The 11,446-nt window shown below is 36.5% G+C and overlaps 1 protein-coding gene across 2 annotated transcripts in view; it reads right to left on the bottom strand.

Annotated features, from left to right (window-relative positions):
• Window positions 1-908: 908 nt before the first annotated feature.
• Window positions 909-11,446, bottom strand: part of ASB7 (ankyrin repeat and SOCS box containing 7) — a 29,214-nt gene continuing 18,676 nt past the window's right edge. Inside the window, exon 6 of one of the 2 annotated variants that reach the window (XM_056500041.1) lies at window positions 909-4,215. In XM_056500041.1, the coding sequence (XP_056356016.1) occupies window positions 4,076-4,215 (140 nt within the window). In that variant the 3' untranslated portion in view covers window positions 909-4,075. The other variant, XM_056500042.1, reaches the window with a different exon arrangement.

Raw genomic sequence — 11,446 nt, 5'->3', positions numbered from 1 at the left:
GGAAAACCCAAACACTCACAGTTTAGGACCACTTTGTTCCCCCCTCCAAAGCCCAGTTCTAGAGTGAGTTTTGTTTTATTGTGAGGGTGGCACAGGGTGCCCAAAGAAGCTGTGGCTGCCCCTGGATCCCTGGAAGTGTCCAAGGCCAGGTTGGATGGGGCTGGGAGCAACCTGGGACAGTGGATGGTGTCCCTGCCCATGGCAGGGTGGGACTGGATGAGCTTTAAGGTCCCTTCTACCCCAAACTATTCTATGAGGGTTTTGTCCATATTTACTGGTAAAAAAATCAGATTACAATTCATGAGACATCTGAACTCCCATTTGTGGGGGCATTTTGAGTCCCAAATGCATTACAGAATCCTGTACCCTGGACAAGGGAAAAAGACTAGAAGAGACAGACAAACATTGAGAGAAAATGTGTAAAGTGGTATTATGTTATTAAAACATTACATTAGAAATAAACAGAACATAAACCAAAAATAGGTTTTAACCAAGTTTAACTTTTTTCTTTTTCTTTTTTTTTTCTTTTTCTTTTTTTTTTTTTTTAAATTCAAATTGATCCAAAGCAAAAAGTTACATTGCAAAGGAAGAACAAAATACATTATGGTATTGGTAACACAGCATTGCATGGAAGCTGCACTTGTGGGCAGGTTTTTTCCCCCAAACCAGCCCATCTTGGTAAAGATGTCACATCTTTTCTTTTGCCTCTGGGTATTTATCTGAAGAGTTTGTCCAGATGTGTTCTCCTATGATTGCCAACCAGAGCCAGAAAACCGAATTTTCCACGCTATTCCAAGGAAGTCAGAGTTATTCCAAGCATGAGTGATTGTGAATTTAAAAAAAAAAAAAAAAAAAAAAAAAGAAATAAAGAAAACAAACCCAAAACAAAACAAAAACCCACTCAGGCATTTCAAACTAACAAGTATTGTCTATAATGTAAATAGTTTAGAAATATGGTAATTAAATAATCTAAAAAACACTCTTACTCTGCTGTACATTTATAAACATAAATATTTACAAAAACTTTCTGCTTTGTTTTAAAGGATGAGGTTTGCAGTTTGTTAATGATCAGTCTTTTACTCATATTGATTCTTTGGTGTGTTTGCCAATTTTTTAAGGTTTATTAAAAGTGTTCAACCGTGAATTTTAAGGTAACGGAACGAGGCTACATCACAAGTCTCTATTATGCACTTCTCCTTCCACATTCTAGACCAAATGAAAAACAAAGGTCAGTTTATTCTTCAAAGCATTTGTGCACAATATTGAAAATATAAAAAAAAAAAGACCAAATTCCCCCTTATTGAAATTTGGGTAGGATTATCAATGAATAATCCTACTTTATCTGCACTTGAGCACAAGGATAACCAGAGATAGTGCACAGGACTATCAGCAGGTTCAGACCCTCGTGTGCTGTGGTGCTTTGCAAGAATTAAGGTGAGAAACCAGCTACAAGAGATGGCTTAGCATTGCCAAAAAGGCTGAGGACTTCCTTCCACCCTGAGGGCAGGAGAGGATGAAAATTAATTTTAAAAAAGGCTTTTAACTGGCCTGAAACATGTATGTGTTCCCTTTTAGGTGTCAGTTACTTAAAAGAAATAACCAAAAAACAAACCTCAAACAATAAATAATGGAATTACACATTTCTTCATTAAATAGCATTCTTGTTACCAACAAAGTCTTCCATAATTTTCTTCAGTCACAGCAACAGACAGAACAGATAATTTGCCTTAATATAGATTGCAACTAAAATATACTCTAGATTACCTTAGAAAATATTACTGTAAAAATTCACTGGGGAAGGACATTGCTTCAGACCAACTTACAAGTGTAGTGAACAATACTAAGTCTGTTTTGTTTTGTTTTTTTTTTAAAGAAAACAGTTTTAAGATCCTGATTTCATGTCAGGAAACAGAAGATTGATGTTCAAACCTGCCAGTCTGCCCTGTCTCAGCACTGGAGAGCTACAGATTGGAATGGCTGATCTTCCCTCCAAAGGGGCCAAGAGACTTGAGCTCCTGCTCACACCCCACAGCTTCTCCCTATTCCACAGATACAACCAGGAGGAAGCACTACAAGCTCTACAACCCAGTGCAGGGTGTCAGGCTGGACTTGCTCACCCACACTGAGTGAACTTTCGGTCACTGCTCCAGCAGCTGGACTTGAACCGGTACAAGCTGGAGATAAAAAGGTTCAACACCCCATTCCCAACCCTCTGAGCCATGAATCTCCAAAATCCCTTATTGTTTGGGAACCTGATGCAATGCCAGGCACAATAGGGACAGATAATCCTCCTTGCTTGCCCATGGTTCCGGTGCATCCATTGGCAGTGATAAGGTTCATTCTCAGGGAGCTGCAGTCCAGGATAATCAAATATTAAAAGGAACTAGCAGAGTTAAATAATTTGAGTTAACCTGCCTTACCTTGTTTTTCCTATTTTTAATACTAAGTATTTTGAAAGTGACAGTGTGAAACTTAAAATCCATCATCATTCCTTTCATCTCCCACTTCAGTTGGTGCAATTGGTACAAAAGCATTCCTACTATCAGAGGGGCTCTTTTGGAACCAGGCAGATGCCAAAATAAAAGTAGACAACACAAGCAAGAATCTTATGCTGAGTCTGTAATGCCTTGAAAGTAAAGACAGGGAAACAACTGCACATTTTGGCCCAATCTTTTGATCAAGAAATTAATTTTTTCCTACAATCAGAAACAAAACTCTGCAATAGATCTTTTAATATCTGGTTGGAAAGACACATTCAGCAGCCAGATTTCAGCACTCCTCTCAGTTTCTGCTTTCAGATTAATTACAAAATTTGAATTTTCAGTGTCAGTGGGGCTTTTCTTCTTGGTTAGTAACTTATGTGCACTTCTCACTCTCTGACCTGAAAAAAACTGAATTTCAGAGCAATCAAAACAGCTCCTGCCCCAGGCACTGCTTTTTAAACAAAATGGTTTGGCCAATTGACTTTTTTTTTAAGTGAACACAATTTGGCTGAGAACCCATAGATAAAATCTCAACTGAAAGTGAAATAAAGCAGGTTATACATTCATGAAATTCAGGGAGTAATAATGAACAGCAACTGCTGCATCTTTGCTGTAATGTCATTTCAACACTACAGTGAGGCAGCAGCTCCTGCTCTCACAAATAATGCACTGAGCCTAAATGAGGAATAGTGGGGGAATCACACATCAAGGGAAAATACATCAGAGATTATTGCACAGGAGGCACTGTATGAGCAACAGAATACATTGGTTTCAAAAAATCTAGATTTGTTTCCTCTTAAGTTAATGAAAAAAATACTGAGGCTTTGCCTCTTAGTCACCCTAAGACATCCTCTATGTAGTGTACTGTCACTGGTAAAAACAGACTTACAAACAGCCCGTTCAACAGGGAATGTTGGGAAAGAAGGCTTGAATTTTCTGGGCGTCCTGACTACAGTAATTAGGAAAAGGAAAATGCCAAAAAAAAGCCCAAAAAACAAAAACCAACGCAAAAAAAAACCCAAACCAATGTATAGACTCCTCAAATTGAACAGGGTAACTGCATTTTTTTTTTCCTCAATTTCTGATTCTATTCATACAGTACCCAAGGACATGTTGATTATCCCCTCTTTCCTCTGTCCTGCAAAAACAAAAACCTGGCAGAGACAGGAGTCCTAACAAGAAGGGCTCTGGAGATCTATCTGTATCCTTTTGAAGGACTGGTGCCTTGATTTCCAAACTTTTATGCTTTTGCATCATTGCTCAGCATGCCAACTCCAACCACTTCCCTCGAGGGGCTGCCTTCCATCTCCCCAGCAAGTCTGCACACATAATGTGAAAACAAACAGAAAACCAACAGCAATTTTGAAAATGCAATATTGTATAGAAAGCTTGGACCTTGTAAACCTGGACCAAGAAACCAAAAATTAAGACCTTCTAGCATGTGGTATAAAAAACCCAAGGAAGTGTATACCTGCCTTCTGACTTCACAGAAAAATCAGAATTTGCATAGGATATACTTTGTGCAAGGCAACAAGCCTCTTCAGTATCTGGAATAGAACTAAACTTGCTCAGAGTTCCTCTCTTCATGGATATCAGATATCATCAAATTTGTGTTTTAAGTAGTCTTTCATGACCTTGGCAATGGGTAGCTCATCAAGCAGTTTGAGGTTTTGAAGGCCTATACACTGACGGATTTTAATTCGGCATAGATCTTGCAAGTTTCTGGGCTGTCCTGAAAAGACAAAAGGAACACATAAAAATAAAATGATCATATTTTAAACATATGTTAAGACATCATTTACTCTGCAAAATGAAAGGGGTTTGCTGTTTCCTAAGAGGGAGAGGGAAGGGAAAAATTACAAGAGAATTACAAGTTAATACCTTTTTAATGAACTCAGTGAAATCAAGGGATGAATCCTAAAAACATTTGTACAGGCACATAATTTTACTGATGCCAGTGTAAAGTGATTTCACCCATGTGAGGATTCCCACCAGGTGGCAACATATACTTATGCATTACAGAACAGCAGAATTCCACCATTTAACTTTTTGTGGATTTTTTTCCTATCCTCGGGGTAAAACCCCTCAGTCTTGCTTTTCTCTCAAACAACAAGACAGAAACTTCTAAGTTCAGCTGTAACAGGACTAGGAAGTTTCCTTAGTGAGGATTTATAGAAGTTATTCCAGGATCCTGTGGCAGAGTTAAAGATTGGGGTTTTCTTTCCCTTCTAATGAAAAGATAAAGCCTCAGGCTTTGGATGAAGCCAAATCCTCGTCAAACAAAAAGGGATGAAAATGTGAATTAACCACTGTCCACAGAGGAAAAGCTTTACTGACATCACACAAACTTCAGCCTTCCTGGCAAGGATTTTCCAAAATAATCAACTGTCTTTCAATCTCATTCTTACCAGGAAACTACTCAAAATCAAACACCTTGAGAAACAGTTGGGGTTTAGTCCCTCTATCCAAAATAATCTCAGAGAATTTAATCAAGTCTTGTATCTGAATGCACCCAGCAATGGATCCCAAGGAAGAAAGAAAGAGAAAAAGAGCAGAACAACAGACATTGAGAAATTCTGCCCCAATAAACCCTTCTGGCTTTCAGCACTGGTGCCTTTGGGCCTTCCTAACTCAGAGATTGCACACAGATCTATGTCTTTAATAGCTGTGAATAGCTTGCCCTTTGTAAATCTGTCTAGTGTTTTTTGAACCCATTCATACTTTCAGTATCCAAAACATCCTGTGGCAACAAATTTCACAATATAATTAGGCGTTGGCTGGAAAACTACAAAGTAATTTTATTTATTTTAGATCTGCTTCCTGATGGCTTTGTTGCATGCCTGCCATTCTTTGAGTTACAAGGAAAATAATGAATAATTGTTCCCACGCCAGTCATGATTTTACATACCTTTATATAAACCTCCATCCTCCACTCCTGCTCAGTACCTTTTCCCAAAGCTGAAAACTCCAGCTAATAACCCCCAACTTGGGAACCACTCCAAACCTCTGAGCAAACTGCCTGCCTTTGTGCTTTTTCCTCATTCTGCTACAGCTTTTTTGGAGTTATTCCAGTAACACATCAAAGCTGTGCTAATCAATATTTTGATCATCGACTTAACTGTGTAAGCCTCTTTTTCTTTATTTTTCTTTTCCTCCAAGCCAAGACTTGGTTATGGGACCTGATGACTGTCAAATTCAACATACTCTGCACCCTGAACAATGTAGGTGCTTCTGTTGGTATCTATAGAATTGAGCTGACAGACAGGTAGGCATTTTTAGACACTGGGATTTATCTTAAGCACTAAAATTATCCAGGGCAAGCCAGCAGAAGTAATGCATGAAAATAGTCTCAGTCTGCTTTTAAAGAAATTAGGTTTGAAATTAAAAAAACATGAAAATTTGAGTTCCCTTTATGTAAGCTGAAAATACTTTTATTATACTTATCACCATCTAAATGTCAACTTATTTTTAGTTAAATCCTTAATCCATGACTTAGAACACAGACCAATGGTTACTTTGTCCACCAGTGGCTTCTTCCTGGCAATTTTTTTTCCACCTGAAGGAAATAATTTAGGCAACTCAGACAACAGCAGAATGTTCAAACTTCAGGGAAAGGAAAGATATTTTGGTAAGAAACCAAGCAATCTTAATGGTGATAAAGAAATAGCTCTGATGCTTTGAAACCGGTTCAGAAAGGATGCACTGCTTCAAAAGTTCACTGCAAACAGCAGCATTAGAAATGATAGAGGTCTTTGTGTATTTTCTGTAGCAGAGTATACAATAAATCAGCTATGAGACACTGATTTCTGGTTTCAGAAATAAATGCCTTTTAATTAACAGCCTATGTGGTTTTTGAGAACATAAAGGAACAGACAACTTAAAATACCCAGAAGAAATTGGTCATCAGTTAATTCAAAAAGACCCGATTATCAAATGTATGACACTTTCCCCTGATAAGCCTAAAAAATATTTCCTGGGAATGTGTTAACAATGGACATTTCCAGTGTTAAGCACCAGTTGCTACATCTAGTGGCTGCTGGTGTCTTAGGTCACGCCTTGCAAATTCCAGGGTTATTAATGCATTTGTGATTTATTAGAAACGGTGTCTGGAACACTTACTCATTCTTGGTTGCATCTGAATGAAAAAGAAAAAAAATAAAGGATTACAGACCGATGTCAGTGAACCTTAGTTTGGCAAATGAAAAATGTTATTAGTAACTTGGCAAAGTAAGACAAGTTAAATGATGAATAAAGTTCTCTTTAAAAACAATTAGGAAGTAGCAACTTTGGTTATGTCCTGCATCACAACTCTGGGAAGTTACTTAGGCAAATAAGCTGGAAAGGAAGAGAATTAAAAGAGAAAGAAACAAAAAACCCCACAAACATGAAAGGCACGCTTGGCCTAATTACCACTATCATGCAAAACAGCCACATAAAACTACTGATCACCTTAAAAACATCCAGCACATCCCTGAAGGGCCACCTTGCTGCTGTTATTCTGGATTTGCTCATGTGTTCACCTAATCATTACATACTGCAGTCAATTTGTTTTGTAAGCTTTAAGGCAGTAATCAAATAAAGTGAAAGTATTAATTACAGGAAAAAGATGCATAGTTCATCTTTTGCCTTCCAGAGCTTGTGTTCTTTGCTGGATGGGAAAGCAGAAATCCTCACCAATGCAATTCTTGTGTACAGTGTCCCAAACCTGACAGAAAAGCTTCTTCTAAACAGAAGAAATTTAAAGCATGAGCTTAAAGAATAGAGAGGAACTACTTTTTGAATTCTTTTTTGAATCTAAATGCAGCAGACTTCAGTATGTATAAAATATAAGCATTTTCCTAAATCAGGTCTTCAGCTTCAACAAATTAAGTTTCCGAGCTTTCCCCCACTTAAATAATTATTTTACTTGAATAATGAAATGATCCTTTTAAATTATTACTAAAAGATTAGCCGTTGCTGGTAAAGGAAAATAAAAACGTGTTTTAACAGCAAGAAATTGTTACAATTAATCTAAATTTCCACTCAAAACTCCATTCCTTTTCTTTTTTCAATTCCAATATTTTTCTGGTATGTTATTTGAGAGTTTGCTGTTCTACCCTAGAGGCAGACAAAACTTCCATTTAGGATTTGTTACCTGGCCAAAGATCTGTGTCACTGTTAAAACTCTCTGTGTTTATACCTGTGCCTTCCCTCTGCAGACAATGCTCCCCAAGAAATAAAACACTAACTCACCCACTAAGTCTATATTTAAGGACCATTAGGGCATATTTGTGATGCCTCTGACAACACTGGGTTTTGGGGACTTTCATCCAGTACTGCAAAGCTCGAAAAGGGGAATCCCTACCCATTTCTTCCACTGCAGATACAGAACAAAAAACTACATGTAAAAATACAATGCAAAAATCATGAATTGACCTTTCTGTTACCCAAGAGTAAACATGGGAATAACTGAAATTAATACATTGTAGGCTGCAAGAAGATCCCCTCTGATGTATTGTTCTAACTACTAAAAGAAAAGTACTTTTAAAGCAAACAATCAGTGTCATTGGTTTGAAGTGGACAGGCTGTTTCTGAAGAAATTAAAAAAATGAAAAATAACCTCAGTGACATATTTCAGAAGCCGCCCACAGTTTTCTCTACAATATTAATGCATCTCTCTAAAAAACCTTAGAGTGGTATTTCTCAAACTGAGCCTCTGCCTCTCCTGGGAGTTCTCAAAGGCTGAAGACAGTAGCAAGAAACCATTTGGTAATTTCTTTTTAGCTACAAAGGGAACTTAAAAATAAAAATCTCCTGAAACGTTTTACAAAGTATGTTGAAATCAGGCTGATGTATGCTGGCAACAGCTCAGTTCCTCTAGAATATCAGGAAAAGTATTTACTTTTGCAGCAAACCCTTAAATCCATCCCTTATATCACAGCAGTGCAGGAATGCAGCTACTGCCAGCAATTAAACTGAGTTCTGAATTTGCAGGCTTTTTTAAGGGGGGGGAAGTGAAAAAGATAATTGAACTTATCAACTGGAAACTCACAATCATCAGCCATAAAACACACTGGGGAGGATGCATAAAAATAAGATCTTAGGGAAAGGCTGGGATCACCTAGGAAGTGACGAGGCTGAGCCGAACGGGAATTCGGCTGCTCAGCGCAATAGGTCTGAAGTTTAGGAAATGCACTGGCTTGTACTCTGTAAAAAAACAACAGCAGAATAACTGGAGAGGATATCTGGTTTTCCAGCATTCAAAACATCAGAAAAAGCTAATATCAAAAATCTATAGGTCTAAAATATTAATATCAGACATGCAGGGATGAGTGTAGAATTACAGAGTGTTCATTGAGAGAGTGAAAAAATCCCTCCAGCTCGACAGGACATGGAGAGCTTTTTAACTGGATATCACATAAGTTATTTTAAAAGTTCTAATTTAATTTTGTGTTCAGTATGCTTCTGCTAGAATGTCTAAGCCTGCCATATGTTTTCATTGGTCTCTGAAAAATAATTCCCCACAATGAGTTTTAGATGTCTATTAAATTTCAGTCTATCTGGCAGAGAAATTATGTTCTATTTTGGACTGAAAATTCCTATATGAAAAAGCAGAATGTCAGTAAGGCTCAATGTTATACTTAACAGGTGTATTAAGCAATAAAATTAAGATTTGAATATGCCTGCAAAGGTATTTTCAAAAAAAAAATTTGCAACATCTCACTGAAATTGCTATGGAAATGCAGCTAAGAATTTCAACACCATAATGTTTATCTATTTTTAGAAGAGAGTAAGTAAAGTGCTCTGAAAATCAAAACAGGCTTAAGATGCATTGTTATGCTATTTTAAAATTATTTTTGCAGAGTATAGCATAGGTGTACAAACGGGAGTAGTGCACAGCTGTACCTTAAATGCCACATATAAAAATGTTTTTGGTTTTTTTTTTACAAAGGCCGCCTAAATTCTTTCAAAGTAAATAACTATATATAGCTACACAATATGATTCAACTACTTAATATAGTCAACTGTAGAGTCGAAAATTATAAAATAATCCCTTTATCCTAGTTCCCTCTGTAACTGGATGACAAAGCAGACCTCGATCATTACTGAAAGATTTCCAGCAGCACCCAAGTAAAGCCTGAGATTCCAGTATAAATCTTCTATGTTATTGCAAACTTGAAAATACCATTTCCTTTGCAATTATCCATGAAATAAAATATGTAGAAATCTACTTAATTCACTATGACATTTCTGTATTCATAAAAGTCAAAACTATGCAGAGAGAAACTTTTAAAATCTTCTTCCAGTTAAAAAAAAATTCTAGTGAAAAGTTATCTTGATTTAGCCAAGGGATAAAGACAAGGGATGTATAAAGATTTCCTTAATAGAACTTTTGTCTCAGTTATCCTGCACATTTACAGTACTATATAGATTTAAACACAAAATTACACTATCTAGTCAAAGCCAAAGATCTGCCCTTTGAAAAATTAAGAAAACAAAAAAAAACAAAAAAAAAAAAACAAAAAAAAACCAAACGAACGAAAAAAAACCACACAAAAAAAAAAAAAAACCAAAAACATTTGTAGTTAAATTCACAGGGTAACCTTTAGACGTTGTTCCAGAACTGAACTGAGTTCTTGGATACCTGTTGCCACACCAGCCACATTACACTGTTCTGGGCAGATCATCTCCTGAGCTCTCTGCATCCACACAGTGGAGGAGGAACTCTCTGGGCTTTTTTAAAATTCCCTTATTTAAAGATCCTAACTGAAATTTCTAGTAGCCTTAAGTTTATTTAAGCATTTATGTATTTTTCCAACACTTGCATTTTTCCTATCTCCCACATTTATATTATAAGTTTTAATATTCTCAAATCTCATTCAATTTCAAAATAAATAATTTAATCCATGGCTGTGATTGCACATTAATTTTATAAATATATATGCTACCAATAAGTCTCTATGTATCTCGTATCTTCATATATCTCATATACACACAACTCTATTTTAATTTGCATTAATGCATTCCAATCTTAACACATTAACACTCCTGAAGAGGCAGGTTCAGACCGTGTGAAAATTGAAAGATTTACACTGCTCCAAACCAACTCTTTATCAAATGATCTTAGGTACTATGGTGACTGCCAATAAATGTTTTTTTTAAATAAGAAAGTGTAACACAAAGGAGAAGGAAGGTGATTAATAAAATCATTAGGCAGTTTTCATCTTTAGTATATTTTTTCCCAGGGAGACTTTTTTTCTCCTATTGTAAAAAAGAGAGGGGGAAAAAGAAAAACACACAAGTCTGAACACCAAGTCAACAGCAGACTCATGGTCAAAAACTCTGTTGTTCCTAACTTCCAGCTTTGTGCTTAAATACTGAAACACAACTATAGAATAACTTCCTCTTGGAATTATTCTAGGAGCAAAGGAATCTCTACCTGTAACCAGGAAGAATATCAGACCTTCAGGGTCAAACCCCAAAATCCAATATCTTCTTGCAGACTCTCAGGGCCAATACTGAGTATTTCTGAGAGCTTGGTTTCTTGCCTGTAATTCCCAACCGGGGACCTGGGCTAAAGGCTGCCATTATTACCGATTACAATACCTACCAAAACAAAAAGAAATTCACAAATGATGTTTTCTGAGAAACTGAAACTGTACAAATACGTTTTCCAAGTATAAAAAAAAATAGCTACTCACATCTTACATGTAGAATACTAAACAGTATCCCATTCATATGCAGGATGCAACTGCTTTCACTTGACACAGATCGGTTTGATAACTTTGATCATTTATATCTATTAATCTTTAGCCTTAAAATGTTAATCTACTGTAAAAATAAAAACTATTTCCTGTTTTACTATCAAATATACTCTTCAAAATTTCAGATGTAGATATAAAACTTACAGCTATGGATTTCTCTATAAAGCATGCAGTATAAGGTTCAAATAAACTGAAATTCCTGTTAAGCCCCATGAACAA

This window comes from Oenanthe melanoleuca, chromosome 10, assembly GCF_029582105.1.
Source record: "Oenanthe melanoleuca isolate GR-GAL-2019-014 chromosome 10, OMel1.0, whole genome shotgun sequence".
NCBI lineage: Eukaryota > Metazoa > Chordata > Aves > Passeriformes > Muscicapidae > Oenanthe > Oenanthe melanoleuca.
Note: the sequence above shows the minus strand (reverse complement) of the source record. Positions and strands in the feature narration are given on the sequence as shown.